The following is a 22,071-nucleotide window of genomic DNA, read 5'->3' as shown; positions in this document are numbered from 1 at the left end:
GAGAGAGTGCGCATTCCACTCTTAACAATTTATCCCTGGGATTTCCATGTGTAAGTGGGATGATTGGAATTCTCAGTTTGGTTTGGATACTCTTCAGCAATGGTGATGGGTTTCCCCATGTGTCAGACACCCGGCTGACCAAAAAAACCCTATGATTCAAACAGTTTTTTGTGTTGTTATTGCAAATCCTCAGATGCCATTGTGTCTGAGAGGAATCCTTTGGCTGCGCCAAGTTACTTTTGAAGGAAAAGGTTGTGATTTCTCACAAAATTCAGGGATCTAGCCCCTGGATATGGAATGTTTTAGATATCTCAGGAGTATTTGTGTCCCAGATAAGGGACTTGAGCCCACCACTTTCTGACTCAGAGGAAAGAGTGCTATCAAATGAGCCAGGCTGACACATAGTAATGCAACTTTCTCTCTTTCCTCCCTCTCATTTCCCTGGCGTAAAGTAATGCAGACTGTCCTCCTGGCAGAAACTGTTGCAAACATTTTCTTCTCAGTGGCTGTCTCTGAGCAGCTGATGAACTGCTCTGTCCACTTTTAGTTTGTGCCAGTTGTCAAGAGTGATGATTTGGTAATCTCAGCCACACTATCATGAGATTTATAGCAAACATTTGACCAGTGGATGACGAGAGAGAGAGAAGAGACCCTGTGGACTAGCTCCGGTGGGAGCATGCCTACTTCCGAAACACTGATTGTCCAGCACCTTGGGAAGTCCTTCTGACGTGAAAGTCGCTATACAAATGTTATTTTGTTGTTGTCGTGGGTGTGGTGCATGGTATGAGGACATCCAAATAGAAAGATAAGTGCAAGGGAATCTTCAATGGTTTTGTAGGACAATGTTGTGTACAAAATGGCAGAAGTTGCCTAAGAGATGTTTCAATGTTCTAAGGCCCTATCATCAAATATAAAAGAATTGTGAAGAGGAAAGTTGATACACCATTCCGTGTACACTAATTTTTTTAGCCCATCTGAGCAATATTAATACAAAGATTTCAGACCAGAGATCTAGGCCGATTTAAGAATAATTCACTTGGGCATTTCCTGACAGAACTCAATGCCTCATTTATTGGGCACTTCCTAAGTAACGTGAGACGCTTGTTTTTTTGGCAGAGAACTGGATGCGTGTGTGCTCCTATACCATACAAACACACCACTTATCCACCCTTTCTAAATGTTTCTCTTCTGCGAATTCAGCAGAGCCTTTGAGTCTGTGTGTGTGTCTTCTCTCTCTCTCTCTCTCTCTGTCTGTCTGTCTCTCTCTGAGAGACTTCCTCTTTGTGTGTGTGAGACTTTCTCTTTCTCTATCCTGTGTGCGCACGTGTGCGCTTGCATTTCTGTCTTCCTCCCTCTCTCTCTTTCTCTTTTGTGTATGTCATTCTCTCTCTCTCACTTACTTTTTCTGTCTTTTGTACTGGGTTGTTTTTATTGGAGCCCCAGCCCAGCTGACTATCCACCCACACGGATTAGAACATGCACATGCTTCTCTGACTTTCCACTGCTGACTGTCAGATGGTCAGTTTTCCACTGTAATAAGCAATATTCAGGATGTGAGCACACTCAGGATATAAGCACACCGGGTGTATGTGGGAGTGAGACTAGGTACATCCAGTTTAACCACTGGTGAAGTAATTGCACAGTTGGTCAAGTGTTTGCTGTAAAACCACACAAGGCAGGTTTACTGTACGGACACATCAGTCAAATTTACCATTGTTTGGCAATGACTTATGGTCCAAGATCAAAGCTGAAAATGAGTTTCTCTTGACCTCTGGGAATACAAAAATGCTTAATTCTCCTGCTAACTCTAAAAGCATCGTCCTGTGGTAAGGAGTTGTGGTTTGGCTTTCAGTTGGGATTCATCAAAACATTTGATGCCCACACTCCTCCACGCTCAACCATGTCCTGCATTTTATATAGAAACCAATTGATTTGAACCATTTTGGCCACCTTACAATCTGGAAGGTGGCCATTTTGTAGTTCAAATCAATCGGTTTGCACACAAAAAAGTTTTAATGATGGGTATTCATTGTCCTCGATTTGGAGAAAATTGGGAAAACCCAATAAAATGATGAATCCCTGACTGTACAACGCCTTGGGACATGCTCCTGACATGAAAGGCGCTGTACAAATATAATTTGTTGTTAATCTTTATTTAAAAATTCTAACGTGCTGGCAGTGCACAAAACAGAAGTGGGTCAAATAAATCGGGGCAAGAAATATGAGAAAACAGAAAATTAACAATAATTTTCAAATAAATTATATTGCAGGGAATAGAAAAATGCATTTTCATGACTCAACATTGTGTCATCAGCGCTCTGTGCCTTTCCTGGCTCCCAACCTCTCTGATAGCCGTGTGTGCATGATACCTGATAACTTTTGTCCCCCTGGAGGAATAGGCGGAGGTCACACCTCCACTCACCCCAGGAACATGTCACTGCACCTCTTTGTCGAGGCCTCTCACCACGTGGAGACCTTCCCACCCTCTTTGCTCCTCACTCGCTCTACAATACGTGGTGCTTCACCATTGCCCTGTGGTGTGCCTCGTTTCGTAATTTGGTCACTCAATCCACGACTTTTTGTGGGACACTGTTGTGCGATGTTGGCTGCCGTGTTTCTCCCACAAAATATAGGGTCAATTCGCTTTACAGTATGTTCTGTGAGGAGCTTTGAGACGTCTCTAAGACTTGATAAGACTATATCAAATGCAAAAATTATTGTTAATCATGTGGGTATATTTGAAACCAGTGCCGTATACAGTATGACCTTGTCTTCTTCTTACCTCTATACCTGCCTTCAGCACCCGGAGAGCTTTTCTTACCTGAAGCCAGGACAATTGAGTGTCAATAGCAGCATTGACCCAGTTGCTCAGTATAGTCAGAAGCATCGAACAGACTGTATGTAACCCCGGCTCCGGGTCTTGATGTCTTCTATATGGAAGAGGGATAAAGCAGAGGTTTGGGTGACCTTTGCAGTGACCAATTCCTGTAGCATTTACGACAGGCTGACAAGTCAACCCAATCTTATCACCTCCTGTTGCTTGTTAAAGCTACTCCAGAAATGGTTTTCAGATTGAGCTCTGGTTATCCATGGTGACGCCGTTGGTTTGGAGTCTTACACAGTAACGTTCACAAACACGAGGTGGCACCAGTACTGTTTTTGGCAGCACATCTACACCTCTACTCGAGTACTGCTGACCAACCAGAATGACCTCCCTGAGATCTTCAGAGCCAAGGAAAGTGGCTGTGAACCGAAATGCAGTAAGTTTGTTTCCAGCTCTAAAATACACTAAACCTGATCCCGAGTGGCTGAGTGGACTCTTAAGAACGAGCTGCTGCTCAGTGTGATGGGTTCACAGCTTTATTATTTTGTTTTCGAGGAAATTCAAACAAAGTGGACAATCTTGGTTGTCATCCGCTGCCAAATCCATCACAGAAGTGGCCTTCCATAAACCTGGAACTGTGTGCAATCCTCGATAATCATACTCATAACCTTCCAGCGTTAAAGCAAATTCCTATCACTCGGGGCTCGACTCCCAACGAACCTGGACAGCTGGGATTATTTATACTCGAGCTCTGCCCTCTGCAGTGGGCGGTATTCCTGTGTACGTGGGGTGCTGACATTTGGTGGCGATGCCTCTCCTGTGGTTCTGTGTCTCTTTCTGGCACTGACATTCTGTTGACTGGGCTCTGGGCACCTCAGCTCTGTAAATGTGATTGAAACGAAGGCTTCAGTTCGACTTATCTTGTTTGTCAAAACCAAATCATCATTCCCCAAATCACAGAAACAAATACTGAAAAGCTGCAGAGAGTTGGTTCAAAGCTGTAACTCAATCTTGAGGGATTATACTGACCTCAATACTTTTTTTTTAAAAGTGTGCAGCTTTCTCCTTATTAAGATGTGAATTACAGAGTAATGACTTTCCTCCTTGGCGAGTGATCTATTTCTTCTCTGCTTTAACCTAAATCCAGTTGATTAAAAGGGGACGTACTAAGGTGGCGGACACACACCACACAAGTTTATTATGTTCTGATGTGTTTTGACGGTTGAAAGCGCAAAGGGTCTGTTTCTGAAAATAGAGGGTGGATTGCAATAGGCCCACAGCACTCCTGCGGATGTTTTAGGGGGGAGGTCGGTGTTTTTAGGGAGAGGCGGGGGGGGGGGCGGTGTTTTGGGGGAGAGGCGGAGGGGGGGGTCGGTGTTTTGGGGGAGAGACAGAGGGGGGAGATCGGTGTTTTGGGGGAGAGGCAGAGGGGGTGGTCGGTGTTTTGGGGGAGAGGCAGGGGGGGGGGTGGTGTTTTGGGGGAGAGGCAGTGGGGGGAGGTGGTGTTTTGGGGGAGAGGCAGAGGGGGGGTCGGTGTTTTGGGGGAGAGACAGAGGGGGGAGGTCGGTGTTTTGGGGGAGAGACAGGGGGGGGGGTCGGTGTTTTGGGGGAGAGGGAGGGGGGGGTCGGTGTTTTGGGGGAGAGGCAGGGGGGGGGCGGTGTTTTGGGGGAGAGGCAGAGGGGGGTGGTGGTGTTTTGGGGGAGAGGCAGAGGGGTGGTCGGTGTTTTGGGGGAGAGGCAGAGGGGGTGGTCGGTGTTTTGGGGGAGAGGCAGAGGGGGTGGTCGGTGTTTTGGGGGAGAGGCAGAGGGGGTGGTCGGTGTTTTGGGGGAGAGGCAGAGGGGGTGGTCGGTGTTTTGGGGGAGAGGCGGGTGGGGTAGAGGCAGGGGTGGGGGTTCTGTGTTTTGGGGGAGATGCAGAGGGGTGGGGGGGTCGGTGATTTGGGGGAGATGCAGAGGGGTGGGGGGTCGGTGATTTGGGGGAGATGCAGAGGGGTGGGGGGGTCGGTGTTTTGGGGGAGATGCAGAGGGGTGGGGGGGGGTGGTGTTTGGGGGAGATGCAGAGGGGTGGGGGGGGTCGTGTTTTGGGGGAGATGCAGAGGGGTGGGGGGGGGGTCAGTGTTTTGGGGGGGGGAGAGATGGAGGTCCATCAAGTTATTTCCAAAAAAGCTCTCCACTTTATACCGCCTCGAGCGGTTTTCACTTCACAGGATTTACTACAAATTGGATTGGCTGTGTATTTTGAAGGTAAATGTGGCAGCTGTTCGCACACACAGCAATGTCCCACAAACAGCCACGGAGCGAGCGACCAATTTTAATTTGGAGATTCGTTGGCCAAGAAAAATTCCCTTTTCCGTTTCGAATAGTCCCAGTGGATCTTTATCGTCCACTGAGCCGGCAGACAAGACCTCGGTTTAACTTTCCACCTCATCTGAAGGATAGCACCTCTGATAATGCAGCACACCCCAGGCTCAGTTTATACCATGTCATTCAAAAGTCCCAACGTGGGGGCTTGAATCCACAAGACTTGGAGGCGAAAGTGAGCGCTGAGCGCACTGACTGACAAAAGTGCAACGTGTTTGTTTTTTTGGGTTTGCAAAACAAATGTGAACGCTCTTTAGAAAATACCTGTCGTCGTGTTGTCATTCCCCCCCCCCCCCCCCCGCCACCACGCTGCAGTTCTCGAGTCTAATATTTTTGGGTGGTTTAGAAGAGAAAGTAAAGTCCAGGGGGAGATGAAATGCCAGACACCGGTATCTTATGTTGTCAAATCCAACACAGGCAGGTGCTAAGGTTATAAAATTCAGAGCAGTACTTGCAGTCATTTTAAACAAGAGCTGTTCAGAGCAGCTGAATTGATGTTGATTGGAGACTGAGAAGCTATTGTGAACGTGTTACTGCAGGGTATTCATGTGACTGTGTAATAATCCCCTTATTGTGCCTGGCTTTAAATGGATTTGTAGAGGAATGAAGAGCCTGGTGTTTTATTTGTGTCATAAATCATTGAAGCTGTCGCAACCCCCACCCCCCCACCCACCGCAACACCCCCTCCCGACCTGCTACAGTCCCGTTTTGTCAAGCAAAATGTTCATGAAGTATAAAGAACAATGTGGATTTTTTTTAGATTTCAACATTGTTTGCTTTATTACACACTTGTTATGGTGTGTGTGTGTGTGTGTGTGTGGTGTGTGAAGCCGCTGGCTGTTTTAATTAAATACCATTGGTTTGGCAGAAACTTTCAATAACCTGAACATTAAAAATCATCCCTGATTAGAGCTCTCCTCGGCCACAACATGCTGACATCTGCAGCTGTTATTTTTTTTTAGAGAGGAAGTCGTGGCGAGGTGCATACTGTTTGCAGTCTTTCTCCTATTAATTGGGCTTTAACCTTCCCGTTTTCCTTTTCCAGCAATGCAATCGGTCCCCTTGTTGCTCTCTGGCTGATCTATCGGGAAGGAGAAGTGCTACAGGATGCCTCAACACCTATCTGGCTGCTGCTGTACGGTGGCTTGGGCATCTGTGCTGGTCTCTGGGTCTGGGGAAGGCGGGTCATCCAGACTTTGGGCAAAGACCTCACCCCCATTACACCTTCCAGGTGAGTATATTTAGGACCCGTCGATGCTGTGCTAACTCATCTAGGAGCTGATTTACACAAAGTGATGAATGTATGGACTAATCTATCAGGGAGGTAGTCGAGACAAATTGTGTCAGTGAAGGGAACGAATAGCTATTTGACGAACATTGATTGGCGTATTCAGAATTTAATTTGGATAATGTAGAATTATTTATTTTAATTCTGCTTCGGGTCCAAACCAGTGCTTTTTTTTCTCCCACCCCCCCCACTTCCTGTTTTGACGATCAGAACTATTATTTTCACACCTGGTGGAATGCCCACACGCTGATCAATTTTACCCTTTGGGTTTTTCTTTTTTATTAACTGAAATTGGGGCAATGATTTTTATTTTATATTCTCCCTTCCTTTCTTTATTTCCTTTCTTTATCCCTTCTCACTTCCCACAGGAAACCATGCAGTACCTCTAGCAGAGAGTTGGCGGAGGGGGTGGGGGGGAAAGGGAGCCTCTCTTCTCATAATCTAGGGTGCATTCGATAAATGAGCTGGCATTTCTGCTGCATCTTTGGTCTTATCGCAGGACTGTCACACATGTTCTCTAAAGTCTGAACCAGGACTGTTAAACGGGAAGTTTAATGTAAGATCACATTTCCCATTGATGTCAGTAGAACACAAAAGGCTTGTATGTCAGCAAGTGTACTGATACCTAAATCCCCTGGGGAGGTAGGTGTGTGTGTGGGGTGGGGGGGGGGGGGGGGCAAATCACTCACTGAAAAGCTTCCAACAAAAAGATTAGCAGATGATATGTATTTGGGTAGAAGGAGGGGGGCACTGCCGAAATGATCTGAATCCCCGATGTATGTTAAAATTGTACAGATCTGGCCCTTGGTACATTTAATTAGAATCTATTAATACATGATGCTGGAAGCCTCCGTTGAGATAATATAGACCTGCTGCTGAATTTTAACTTGTCGTGAATTTTAAATGCCAGCCACAGTTATTTTATTCTGTTTATCACAACTGTGAATGTCATGTTTTATTCCATGGGTGCTAATGTAATAACGGAAATGTTTTTTATTTAATGACTGCTGGATATATCAAATTAAAATTGCCCTGGATGTTGGCCAGAGCTGTGGTGAGTGCTGCCTGAAGCTTCATGGTGTTAGTCGCTGGACTAGCTGGTGCAAAGAATGACTGTGAAGTGTTATTTTGTACTTCCTACAGTGGATTCACTATTGAGTTGGCTTCGGCGTTCACAGTTGTGGTTGCTTCCAATATTGGACTTCCTATCAGTACCACACACTGCAAGGTATGCGTATGCCATGGGACTGCTCACAAGCAGTCCAGTCTGTTCTACTCTGAGGCTCAGGTCAGTTCATGGTGGCATGACTCCTAGGTGTGGTAGGGTAAGCTGAACAGCAGAAAGTGCTGCCAGTTCTAGATGGGGGCTGCAGACAGACAGCGGGTTTCCTTTCTTGCTGCTTAAAGATACTCAAGTCATTTTCATAGATTGCTGCTCTCTGAACCATAACTAAACTGAAGCAAGTAAAATGGTTTGTTTTTGTCCGATCGATTGCTGTGGTGATTTCTCAGAGGCTGTGGATCCACGTTAGAGGATCGCCTTTTCATACAAAACCAACCGGGACTGTTAATAATAATAATAATTATTGTTGGTTCTCTTTTAAACATGCTTCTTTTATGGTTATACGAAATCAGGACCACGCCTCTTCCTTTTCAGTCTAGTTTGGAGTGGGTACATTCTTTACGTTCTACCCATACAAGCAGAATAAGACTATGTAGTCAGGCACATGAAATGCCCGGTACTTAAAGAGATCATGGGATTTTCTTAACATAGTTTAAAAAGATTAAACTGGCTTGGGCAGTATCTGGATTGGTCTGAGCCCAATTGTTGAAGGTCACCTTGATCGAAAATTTGCAAACGTAGAAACAGGAGTAGGCCATTCAGCCCCTCGAGCCTGTTCCGCCATTCTATAAGATCATGGCCGATCTGTACCTCAACTCCAATTACCCGCCTTTCCCCTTTATCCATTGATACCCTGACGGGACAATATCCATCCACCTCAGCCTTGAAAATGTGAAAGACACTAAATATGAGTGGTCCCGTTTTTGCAACAGCAGCTTGCTTTGCTTTAATAGAAATGTTACAGCAAATAAAATTATAATTCTCACGCACACACACACCAAACCAAACCAAACTCCCCACAATGTATTTGACCATTCAGCAACATGACGTTTATATAATGTCCTTCACGAAACGTCAGAGAGCTTCACACGGACTGTGGAGGACGCTGTGTGATAGAGGAAGGGAAGTTGACTTGAGTATCTTCAGTAGCTTTAGAAAAGGTGTATTCAGTAAAGGCTGTGCTGTTTTAGATTTTAAAACCCACCCCTCCCAACTTAAGCTGTTCATGCCACTGTGGATTGGTTTGTAGTAGACTCCTTGGGCACAGGGTCAGCAAAACCTCTCATCACTCACCCAATGTTCACATTGCATGCACGGGTTCGGGTTTTCTTCACATACTTAATACTACAAACTTATTCTCTTTCTTTACAGTGGATTTTGCATTGAAGTAATGTGTGCGCTTACTGTACTTGTTGCCTCAAATGTGGGCATTCCAATAAGTTCTACTCATTGCAAGGTATTAGAGAATGCCATGTTAATAAAGAGACTGAACTACTACCAAATTTAGCAACTCAGGCAATTGAATTAGAATAAGACTTGGCTGTTGCTGTCTGCCTTCTGGTGAAGGGTTTGCACTGTCCTCCAGAGTATTATTTTGTTTGCTCGGTTTTTCATTACTAGAGTTTATTTGGAGTGAGACCAGATTTTATGGATAATAGTTGCTAATTGAAAGGTATACACATTTGCACGATGTATTGAAGTGTCAACTCGCTGCACTATTAATGTGGGTGGGGCGGAGAGGAGGACAAGAATGGGAATTTAGGTCTATACCAAACTGAGGAGGTTTTAATTACTTATTTGTTCAGTGAATGAACTTGATCCAATCCAAGATCTGGTTACAACTCGTTGGAACTCCCTGAAATCTAGACACTTGTGCCAAAAGTTGTATATCTTTTTTAGTCCACTTTAATGTTGTGGTAACTAAAACCCCATTTCCAGAAAACTCTTCTAGTATTGCATATGATAGTTTGAAGGCATACTGCACCAGTCAAGTCAATACTCTGCTTAAAGCAAATCATTCTAACTTGCTTGCTCTTTTGAGCTATGATTAATCTTTGCTTTCCAATCTAATGTATGGTTCAATTATTAGTTGACAAATTAATCTTACTTTGTGAAAAGAGTGGACTGATGGTCGTTCTCCAAACCCGAGATATGATACAAATTCAAATTTTATACTGCCTTGCCATGCTACATATTGTGCATTATTCAACTTGTATTGGATATTGCCTATTTGTGTTAATCTTGTGCCACTGGTCTTGGCTTTTCCAACTCTCGATGATTGCTGTTAATTGAAAGAAATTCACATTTCAGTGCAGTGTATCTGGAATGTAGGATTGAGGTACTGGGTACAGTACATGAAAAGAATAATAATCCTTGCACTTGATATGGCGCCTTATCACGTCTTCGAGACGTCTCAAAGCGCTTCACAAAATATACTGTGAAGTGAATTGGCTGTATATTTTGTGGGTGAAATGTATCTACTATCTGCATGGTTTTGGTGGCTGATTGTACAAGTTGTGCTGATTTTAAATTTTGAATCAGTCTACTCTGGTCTTGCCTCCAATTGAATATTGCTCATTAATATTTTTTTCCCTGTCGTCAAATTACCTTTACAGGTCGGATCTGTGGTTTCAGTTGGCTGGATTCGGTCACGTAAAGCGGTGGATTGGCACTTATTCCGTAATATCTTTTTGGCTTGGTTTGTGACCGTTCCCGTGGCTGGCCTCTTCACTGCTGCTATTATGGCAATTTTTGTCTATGGTATACTGCCATATGTTTGAATTTTTTTTTTTAAATGTGATTTTAAAAAAAATCTTAAGTAGTAGATTGAGACCTTTCCTCTGTTCTCTTCTCCCAGCTCAGCTGTTTTTCTTTCACCCCCTCTCACACACACACACACACACACACACACACACTTCCCATTTCAAGCTGAATGAAGTGGTTAGATTAGAAATTAATTCAGATTACATCTTCCACATTTTATTCTGTTCTGTAAATAACACTAAGTGTGCTTATTTTTGATGACTTGGTGGTATATATAATGGTAAAATCTTGTATGGTGCATTCATGTCAAAGTAAATGCTGCCAAAATCTAATAATATTTGTGGGGTGGGTGGTATTGCCTAGAAAATTTGCCTCCTAGTACCTAAGATGCTGTATATATTGTATTATTACCCAGTGGCAAATTTTGTATGGATCTTTTTAAAAAAATATATATATAGTGTGATTTTAGTAGAGACTTCTAGCCTCTGATGTACGAATGCCCAACCACTAGTTTATTCATGAGGTGGGATCCCAGAGGGGTTAAAATAACAGTCGCCAGAATGAGGAGACTTTCATAGGATGGGCTTCACGGACAACTTGATTTGTTCATATAATATAAGCTTGACAGTTGTATTATATTGTAATTTCTATTGTAAATACTTTCTAAACAAATCTTGGTTATTGTGTATTTTTTTTAAAAATTGGGCTACATTTCACTGACACATTTCGGATAGAAAACAAAATTGATTGTACCAAAGATTCAGAAAGACAAATTGACAGTATTGGCACTTGTTTATCAACACGTGTGTTTTATAATCAGGGTTCCTTCTCTAGTATTGTGCCAGTGAGATGTGATGGTTCCTTTGATTTCACTGAGAAGAGATTTCTTAGCAACAGTACGCTGGATTTTCCATTCTCATTCTCCCTCCTACTCCTCCCCACACCCCCAAAAATAATCTTAAAATGGCAGTGTACAGCGCCACCAACCAAGTGAATATCTTGTTAAAATAGTCTAGATGTCTGTCCCAATCATTGCCTTGTCGTTCCGTAGTGTTGAGCATGCATGCTCTTAGTAACTGATGTGTAGTCTCTGTATAATACCAAATCCTCCCTTGGCTGCCAATCACTTAATAATAATAATAATAATAATCCTTGCCTTTGATATAGCGCTTTTCACGTCTTCTAGACGTCCCAAAGCGCTTCACAGAATATACTGTAAAGTGAATTGACTGTATATTTGTGGGCGAACGCGGCAGCCAATTGCGCACAGCAGCGTCCCACAAACAGTCATGGATTGAAAATGACCAATTTATTATTGTTTTTTTTTTTATTTGGAGGGATTATTATTAGTTGTGTGGAGTAAGGAAACTTGCCCAAGGTTTCGCCCTCTGCCTGGAATTGAATGGAAGTGTCTCACTTGCAAAGCGAGTGCTCTAACCACTGAGCTACAGGACTCCACTTCATTCCTATGATGATTATTCTTTGGATATTGAAGAGATAGATTACAAAATTAAATTTGTATAGTGTCGGGAGGACGTCCCAAGGCCCTGGGGATGGTATTGCAATTGAGATTGGATCACAATATTTAAGTGAGGGGGAAATGGTGTTACCAAAACTCTTTCAAAGCCATGCATCCATCTAGTTCTAGTTCTATGTTCTAGTTACTGTTAAATTGTTTACTGTTTGTGCGGTAAACCCCAGCACGTGTCCAAACTATTTGTATCCCACTCCTTGGCACTTACCATTCATAACTTTGATCATTGGTGATCCACGTGACCGCCAACAGGATAATTCCTATTTCTCTGAATCTCCATACTGTGTCTTGTTGACGCTTTATTTTGAATCAAACATCTAGTACCTGTTATACCTCCAGTTCGTTTAAAGGGCATTTGCAGTTCTGGCTCACGATGAATAGGTTATTGGCTCATGTGAATGTAGGGATGATACATTTATTTATAATGAATATTTGAGCAGATTCAAGATTTGTGAAAAAAAAGAGAGAGAACTTTTCTTGGAGATATAACTGTTCAAAAAGTGATTCTGTTTTTAAACTTCCGTGCTGCCCAGTGTCTTTTTTTCCACGATTGCGGGATGTGCAAGACTCTTTAATGCTGCTTTTTATGAGGCTCCTTTCTGAAGCTTTGGCATTTATTTTAAATGCAGATCAGTCTGCAACTGGTATTTAAACAAAGCCTTTGGATGTGTCTAGAAATTCTACAGACCCCAACTGTAGGCAAGTGGAGAAGGACCCTCTTTGTTCTCTGTATTACAGTAATGTGTTGTTTCTCTCTTAATAGTTTGTTACACTGTTCTATTATTTTGAATTAAAATCCCATAGCGGAGGAGAAAATATTCTGTTCCTCGAGCTGCCAGTCCTCCTTTTATAGACCAGATTAACTTCAGTTACCCTCTCCCTTTACTGTAGTAATACTGCTTGTATCATATAGCAACAACTGACAAGTTTATTTTCTGGTACTACCCCTTACAGTTGAAGTTGTCATTCATTTATACTAAAATGTAGGGAATTTTTTTTAAAAATCTGTTAATGAATCTTATTAAAATTTGTCTTACTAAATGTTTGTTCTGAGTGGTTCTTTATTCTAACGCAATTACAACCACATACAGTAAACCTGGTCTGCAAACTTGCAACAGTTCCGAAACAAACAGCAATAGACCACAGATGACCATGAGTTGACTGAACAATTAATCTGGAGGATTGCTGACCAGTCAGTGTGAGAATGTTTTCCATTAGTGATGTAGGACTATGACCTCTCTGAGAATTAGTGTTCCTCCAACGCTGAATTTGACTCGGTCAGCCTAGACTAAGCCTACATCATGGAGGTTTTACTCACAATCATCTGAGGAAGTACTGAAACTCTTAACAATGTTGTAAGGATCTCAAACCAGTTTGTGTGGAACATAAAAGTAATAATAATACTTGAGCTTCCAACCAAACCTGGGTGGTTCACTCCCCAGTTGACCCACATCTGGTCCCTGACCAGGACCGCTTTCTTCCATCACCTGCCTCATACCCAACGCTGTTGAAATGCTCGTTCAGTCATTCCTGGCTCACTTTCTTGAATGCCCTCCTCGTCTGTCTCTCCAGCTCCATCATTCACAAACTCTGCCTGTATCCTCACCCCTACCAAACTACACCCCTCTATCGCCCCGAACCTTGCCTGGCTCCCTGTTGCAGAAACCATCGTTTTCAAGATTCTCATCTACAAATCACTTAATTTCGTGGAACATCCTTTCCAATCTGCTCCCACCTTCCTGCTTTACCTTTTACCTTCGCTCAGCCAGCTCAGGCTTTACTACTCCACTGTCGGTGGCTGTGCTGTCAGCCACTGTGTCCCGACTCTCGAGCACTCCCTGCCTGAACCCCTCCACCTTGCCCCCTCTTTGCCCATCTTCAGATTGTACCTGAAGACTCTCCCCTTTGACCACTTACCACCCCTTTCTCCCCGGCTCAGCGTCAAATCGCGGCACCGTTAAGCACGACTGTTGCATTCTTAACACAGCCCCAACTCGACACTGACCAGAATTGAACCTCAGAAACTTGCCAGGTCTGCATCACCACTGCACTTCCTAACTGAGCATTCAAGGGAGCCCGACAACAAATCGTTGAGGCCATCTCAGATTTGGACAAGCATTAGCAAATCTAAAATAGAGTCTAAAATAGGAGGGACCTCTTCACACGGAGAGGGGTGTGAGAATGCGGAAACTGCTGCCAAAATCTGTTGAAGCAGAGAGCGTCAGTGGATTTAAGAGGAAACTCAATGCATTACAGGAGGGAGAGGTGCTTCAGTCTATGTAATCGATGTAATTCTATCTATAATCTCAGGATCTAATGTCAAAGCATAACCTCTTGGGTGATCCAACAATATTAGCTTGCATTTATATTTATCTCCGCCTCCTCCCACCCCGCCCCATGAGAATAGTCACAAGTTGGTCATTTGAAATCGACGTGTGCAGGTTTGAACCCTCGCTGCGTGAATGGCAGGTATCACAAATTCCCCGTGAGTTTCCCGGTGACCAACGCGGCTCAGCACGAATACATGCGAGAGCACTGTCACCATCTTCCTGCCCACAGCTCAGATGCACATCCCAGCACTGAGATTTTATTATTATTAAGGATTATTTTTATTATTTTGCCCCAAATTTTGGGTGCTCTAGTCGGAGGTGTGGGGTTTAAACGGCAGCTGCTTTGCCTCTCTGCACGCCGTCAAAATGGATTCCAAGCCTTGGCTATATAAACGTGTGTACGCAAACCTGGACTCCAGCTAATGCCTTCCACCTCCCTTCAACCCTTTCCCTGTTTTTCCACAAATTCCCCTCGCTGCTTGATCCTGGACTTCACAAATGGGCTGGAGCAAGATCCTTTGCTACATCTCCAGGAAGGTACTGCGTGTCGGAGATGAGAATAGGAAACGCACGTACTCCATAGTTGGGATTGGACTTGTCGAGGGGGAAGCTGAAAGAGATCTGTTGGTTTGACTCATTGCTCACTTTGTCGAAAGAACGTAAGGCAGCAAGAAAGGAGGCAAAAAAATTCTCAGAATCTCACGAGTGATCTTGTGCTGCAAAGTTACTGCTGCTGCTTGTGAACCGACAACTTACCGTTTGCGGTCATCGCTGTGGGGTAAAATTTGGGGCAAAATAATAATAATAATCCTTAATAATAATATCACGTCTTTGAGACGCCTCAAAGCGCTTCACGGAATATACTGTAAAGTCAATTGACTGTATATTTGTGGGCGAAACGCGGCAGCCAATTGCTCACAGCTGCGTCCCACAAACCGTCATGGATTGAAAATGACCAATTTATTATTCTTTTGTTTTTTTTGGAGGGATTATTATTAGGTGTGTGGAGTAAGGAAACTTGCCCAAGGTTTCGCCCTCTGCCTGGAATTGAACTCAGGTCTCTCACTTGCAAAGCGAGCGCTCTAACCACTGAGCTGCAGGACTCCACTCTATGAGCATCGATGAGAAAGGGTGAGGTCAAATAAATGTTTGACTTTTCGTTATTGACAGTAATCTTGACTTATTGTTATTAATAATAATATTTTTGCATTGGATACACAGTAACTGCACCTTATCACATCATCACGTTGTCTCAAGCGCTTTGCAGGATTATACTGGGAAGTGCACTTACTTGTACTTGTGGGCAAACACAGCAACCCATTTGCGTACACAGTCATGTCCTACAAACTTAAAAAAAAAACTTCAGATAACGTTTTCCAGCAGCTGCCATACTGGGCCTCAGTTTCTTTGTCAGCTATTCATTATACATCTGCCCTGAGTGCGATGAGAAGCCCTTCACGGGACACCCTGTCCTGTATAAAGGTAAGGTGTACTTAAAAGTGCAAATTAAAATCTCTTGACAGGCATCAATTTGTTACTAACCAGGGTTATCGTTGAAATCTTTGTATCTGTAGAATCCATTGCACAACAGATTATTTCAAGTCCTACCCCTGAATTTCACAAGGATGGTTATTGGGATAGAACCGCACGGTTACTTTTGGGACGATTGCTTAAGAACTAAATTCATTGAATGAGTTTGAACAAGTACGACTGTAATCCCGAATGCCATTGTATTTCAACGTATAACCGCGTTGAAAGCCTTCAGCCTCTCTGCCCCCACCCTCTGGAACTCCTTCCCACGCTCCCTCCGCCTCATCCCCTCCCTTGCCTAATCCAGGTCCTCACGTGAGGGACCCCGAGAACATCAAGGTGTCTCAAGACTCCCATCACATCGAGGGCAGATGATGAAAAACTCTGAGGCTCAGGACGGCAGCTGCTGGACGGTGTTCCCTGGAGTCTTGAGTTTGGGAACAGGCGCTCACATTTGAATTAACAACCAGGCTTCAGCATTTTAGAAACACTGCCTGGGGACTCAAGTGACCGAAGATGAAAGCAGCAATGTCACAGAGCTCAGAGTGCAAGCATGGTTTGAAATAGTGACATAAATGTACATCGGTCATAAATGACACGTGAGCCACTATTGCGAAACAGAACCCCCCCCCACCCCCGGAGACGGTGCTCGAGCAAACTTTTTTTGGCACATCGGTAACATATCGTTCATACCGCAGGAGTTACCAGCTGTTACCACGTTTGTGAAAAGGATTTCAAAAGGCTGTTGTTACCACAGCAGCAGTGACGTCTGCTGGAATAATCATGACACTAGCACAATGCGCTGTGCAAGGAATACTGAATGGGTCCAAAGAGCTCTTCTGTCCAGCTAGCCTCAAAAGTTTTACTGACGTTTCAGAGAATTTTAGCTCCATCGGAACCGCATAGAGCTGCTGAACTGACATTAATCAAATACGTATTAGGTCAACAAGTTGCATAATACCTCTGTGTTATGTAACTAGCTGAACCTGACCTATCATGTCGGAAATGCCTTGGTGGAGGAAGAGAAAAGACTGAATAATAAGAATAGGAAATTGCAGCTGAGCACCAAGGAAACCGTGAACCAAGTATCGAGTTACTAGCTGGTTATTTGACATCCACCAAGCATGGGTTTGAGTCCTCAATAGGTGGATGGCAGGTGCAGTTTTGGTCACCCACATTTAGGAAGCACGTCAGGGTCATACAGAGGCAGTAGAGGAAATTCACCAGGGATGAGTGAGCAGAGACTAGAGGAACTGACCTTATTTTGTGGAGTGAAGTCCTGTAGCTTAACGGTTAGAGCACTCGCCTCGCAAGCGAGAGACCGAGGTTTGATTCCCAGGGCAGGGTGAAACGAAGTTTCCTTACTCCACACCCCTTTGTTTACCTACCAGTAAGTAGGGACCCGGTTGTAAGTCAATTGGCGGATTGCTTTTGCAGGGGGGGTAATAATTCCTTCAAAAAATATTAATAATAAATTGCTCACTCAATACACGACTGTTTGTGGGGACGCTGCTGTGCGCAATTGGCTGCTGCGTTTCGCCCACACAAAATATACAGTCAATTTACTTTACAGTATATTCTGTGAAGCGCTTTGAGACGTCTCGAAGACGTGATAAGGCGCTGTATCAAATCAAGTTATCTCAAGGATTATTATTATTTTCATTGTAACAGAGAAAGCTGAAGGGAGACATGATGGAGGTCTTTGTAGTTATGAGGGGTTTTTGATAGAGTAGATAGGGAAAAAATATTTCTCCTGCTTGGTGAATCAGTGACTGGAGAGCAGCAATTTAAGATGCTTACTGAATCAGCTAAGGGAGAGATTGGGAGGAATGTATTTACACAATTGATTGGTAGGGGAATGCTCTGGCGATTGAGGTAGTTGAGGTGAGAACCATATTGGCCTTCAAGAGGGAACTAGATAGATATTTAATATGCAATCATTTGGCAGTGGTATGGGGAAAAGGCAGATAAAATGGACTGAATGGATTGCTCTTTCAAAAAAACAGCACAAACATGATGGACAGAGCAAATGTGCTGCAAGTTCTGCAGTTCTATGGTTCCCTATAGGCCAACCAGCAAAAGCATACTCTTCCAAGTACTCTGCCTTGAAATGACCCAGACTGCACAGTCAGATACATCACCCGGCTGCCAGTGGTGAAACTGGAATATTAACGTGAATATCTCTCAGGTCAGTCCCGAGACACTGAAGCTCAAACTGAAAGTTTTTTTTTTAATGTCCTGTCAGCCTACGCTGTTCATCGTCTGAAACGAACGAACAGTTTCTCCGACCGAGTAAGAAACAAAGGAGGAAAAACATCCTTGAATTTACAAAGGTTCTCTGACCACAAGTCAAGAGTTGAATTCCATTCCTTTAATGTCACAACCGAATACGTGCTTCCTCTGTGTTTTGCAGTGTACAGTTTTAGATACAACACTAATTTTTTAGCCGCTATTTCACCCTTCGTATCCTCAGCTGAACCTATCGTCACACATCACTAGTGGTGTAGGACAGTTAACCAAGCAGTAGAAGTATTAATCCAGCAGGTGTGGTGTGGCCACTTGAGTTCTAGTTGTCCACTCTGGTAATCAGGTCACAGCGAAGCAGAGCATTTAGAAGCCAAGAAATCTATTGTTTTTAAAAAAAAAAAAAAAACTTAATGAGTCCCAAATGTTACCGGGGTCATTTGGTCAGAAGGTTTTTTTATGTGTAGTTGTTTTTAAAAGATTTGGAGATAATGGAGGAGTGGTGGACAGCCCTCATATTTTGAATGTGAATCACGAAGGTCCCAATGCTCTTATCAAATGTAAATTTGCTGACACAAAAGGCTGAGGACAATGTGAATTCGATGGCCTGGTTAATACGAATTTGATTGAGTGAAATAACAGGCCGGATACCCAATTAAAATAGGTAAACCAGTGTACTGTGTCCCTGACTGCAATCACCCATCAGTAGGTGCAAGAACACCTCAAAATAAGAACACTTTCCCATTAAATGTAGTGGTGTTTAGTATGTTGTCACAACATCTTGAAGCACTAGGTGCTACGTCTTGCAAAAAGTCAGTGGGTGCAATGTGAGTGGGTTTCCCCTCAGTCTTACCAGGTTCTCAAACGCACTCCTCGCCGTTCTCCCCCAGCTCCACTATTCAAAACATCCAGCTCATTCAGAACTCCACTGCCCGAGTACTGACCCGGATCAAACTCCGTCCCCACATCTCACCAGTTCTGGCCCAGGCTCCACTGGCTCCCCATCACCGAACGGATCGACTTCAAGATCTTCGCACTCACTTTTTCACTCCCCAATCCACCACCCGGCACCTCGGCTGGACTGGCACCAGCCTCCTGCTCGTCCCCCGCTCCCTCACCCCCACCCTTGGAGGTCGCGCTTTCAGCCACTGGCTCCCGAAACGCTGGAACACTCTCCCTCAATCCCTCCGCCACACATTCCTCACGGGAACAGAAGCCAGCCTGCTCCTTCCCGGTCAAAGCAAGCCTCCAGTCTGTGCGATACACGTGCAGTGCCTACCAGAGTTAAATCCCGATGAACAACAACAACAAGATTCCATTTATAAAGCGCCTTTCACGTCAGGAGGACGTCCCAACGCATGTTATTTGAACGTTGCAGACGTTTCATAACAGAATCAATGTGATCTGTATACTTGCTAACAAGCAATATGGATATTTGTGCCTTTCAATCAAGGGAATATGCTGAGCTAATAGATAGCTCAGTCAATTTATGCAATGACATTCTCTGAGGAGAGTGCAACAAGAATATACAAGTCTGTGGAGGATTTTCATACCTCTGTCTGGGAATCAGTGAGGTGGTAGTCATCAGTGGTTATGTACATCTTATTGGTAGTTTACAGAAGAGTGGGTGTAAATTGGGCTTCTCTCATCAAAACCTTTAATGCGGTGTTGTTTTAGTATTTCATAGCAATACTTACAGTAATTATAGTTAAACCATTTAAAAGTGAGATCAACAATTATTTCTATGCAGAGGCTTGCAGAGAGGTTCTGTGAAGCCCTTTGGGACCTCCTCCCGGAGGCGAAAGGCAGTATACCAAATGCAAGGATTATTATTAATATTATTATTAACTGTAAGTAACTACATGAATAAAAAAAATATAAGAGCAGCATAATTAAATGGGATTGAGAAAGTAACGAGAATAGTAATCCCTGTGTTTCATAAAGCACCTTTCATGTGTGTTCATCTTCTATAAGTAAGTGAAAGTATGACAGCCAGTCGACTGGGAATGGATCAGTTTTCTTTCACAACATGTGTTTTCTGGCTGATGAGTATTATTTGAGACAATGGCTGCAGTTCATTTGCGAAGAGATATTTAGGAATTGCCAAATCTTCACCAATCCACATCTGCTGGAAAAAGCTGAACTTTTGAAAATAAAGATCAAACCTGTGATTGTAACTGGTTGTCTTGAGAGAGCTGACCTCCAACCTTGATTTCCATTCAACCCGCTTGGGAAACTGCAATTACAAACCTCTGCTGGAAAGCCTAACGGTCCATGTATAACTGAGCCGAATAGCACAACTCTCCCAATCTGCATTTAACATCACTACATTTCTTCCCCGCCAATTTATCACGTCGTTGAGACGTCTCAAAGCGCTTCACGGAATATACTGTAAACCGAATTGACCGCGTATTTTCCGGGCGAAACGCGGCAGCCGATTGCGCACAGCAGCCTGCCGCAATCAGTGGCGGATTTGAGTGACCAAATGATGATTATTATTTCATTTATTTATTTTTGAAGGGATTATTAGCCATAGAAAGTGATCCTCCAATCGACTAACAATAATAATGATAATAACGAATAGTGATTAGTGGCCAGAAGCCTGGCTGAATGGCCCTTTCTAATCCCGTGCTTGAAGCCAACTGTAGCATCCTTAATGTCACCCTACTGAAGATGATCTACATTAGCCCTGGGATTGAAGTCAGACTGGCCTTTCATATCACCACATATTGAAGCATAATGTAAATCTCAGCCTTGTAATTACTACAATAGACAAATAATCTACTGTAATCTATTAAACAGTTAAATGATATGAAATATTTTGATATATATATCTCCACTGCGTTAGTATATTACTCTGCGTGAATCCTGTGACAGCAATGAAGGCTGAAGGTTTTTGTAGGTCTCACAGGCTGACTGCGTGGCAGGACTTGACATCATTCCATTCCAGGGACAGTGATTTCATTCAGCGTCAACAGAGCATCGTTTTGGTAACACAAAGATGAAAATTGCGGAGGGTTGAGGGAGCAATTAACCAATAATTGTTGTTGGATCTTGACTGTAATTTTCAACAATATAATTCAGTTCGCCAGTTATAGTTATTTTTTAATTCATTGGATAAAATTGACATTTATTTGCACTGATTTTTTGGGGGGACTTTCTCTTTTGATTTTCGTCAGTATTTTTAGCTACAAAAATGGTCTACTTCGGATGGTAAGGTCGACTCAGACATCACTTGCTGCATGATGTGCGAGCACACAAAATGGACAACCACCACCTCGAAATATTTTATCGCAATTTATTCCCTGTGAAGGATGTCATCCGTGGTCCTCTCCCACACCAAACTCCGTGACCCCATCTCCCCCACTCTCGCCCGACTCCACTGGTTCTCTATCCTTCAGAGGATCCAATTCAAGATCCTGGTCCTCACATACAAAGCCCTCTATGGCCTCGCCCCATCCTACCTCTGCGACCTCCTAACCCCCTACCAACCCGCCCGCTCCCTCCGCTCAGCCGGCTCTGGCTGCTCCACGTCCCCTGACCCACCCGCCCCACCATTGGCGGGAGAGCCTTCAGCCATTCCGCCCCCAACCTCTGGAATTCCATCCCCCAATCACTCCGCCTCACCCCCTCCTTAGCCTCCTTCAAATCCCGCCTCAAGACCCTCCTCTTCGACCATGCCATCGGCCACCCCCCTTCCCCTCCCCTGACTCCAGCTCGGGTCTGAAATGCCGTACTCTGTCCAACGCCTTTGGACGTCCTCCCGACGTGAAAGTCGCGATACAAATGTAATCTTGTTGTTGTTGTTGTCACGTGTACATCAATCTTTGATCTTATTCAGTAAAATGCGCAGTTATTTCATCTAAGTAGTGAGCTGTGTTTTATCACGCCATGACAGTAATGTGACTTTATCCGAAATGGAAATTCAATTTTCAGCATCACTTTCCTGTTCGATTTTCACTTCAATTTCAAGATCCTCTCACTCGTCTTCCAAAATAACTTCATTCCTTCGCAACTCCCTGCCTCTCCGACCTCCTTACCCCCAAACTCCACCGCCCACTGACTCCGCTTGGC

General features: G+C 43.8%; 1 protein-coding gene across 4 annotated transcripts in view; it reads left to right on the top strand.

Annotated features, from left to right (window-relative positions):
* slc20a2 (solute carrier family 20 member 2) overlaps window positions 1-12,934 on the top strand; it is a 56,374-nt gene extending 43,440 nt beyond the window's left edge. For 3 of the 4 annotated variants that reach the window (XM_042336599.1, XM_007898990.2, XM_007898988.2), the window contains 3 exons: window positions 6,231-6,416; window positions 7,617-7,701; window positions 10,212-12,934. In XM_042336599.1, the coding sequence (XP_042192533.1) occupies window positions 6,231-6,416; window positions 7,617-7,701; window positions 10,212-10,376 (436 nt within the window). In that variant the 3' untranslated portion in view covers window positions 10,377-12,934. Of the gene's footprint in view, window positions 1-6,230; window positions 6,417-7,616; window positions 7,702-8,967; window positions 9,053-10,211 lie in introns of all 4 variants that reach the window. The other variant, XM_042336603.1, reaches the window with a different exon arrangement.
* Window positions 12,935-22,071: the final 9,137 nt, after the last annotated feature.

The sequence above is a fragment of the Callorhinchus milii genome, unplaced genomic scaffold (assembly GCF_018977255.1).
Source record: "Callorhinchus milii isolate IMCB2004 unplaced genomic scaffold, IMCB_Cmil_1.0 Scaffold1, whole genome shotgun sequence".
Classification (NCBI taxonomy): domain Eukaryota; kingdom Metazoa; phylum Chordata; class Chondrichthyes; order Chimaeriformes; family Callorhinchidae; genus Callorhinchus; species Callorhinchus milii.
The sequence above is the reverse complement of the archived record's forward strand: the minus strand, read 5'-3'. Positions and strand labels throughout refer to the sequence as shown.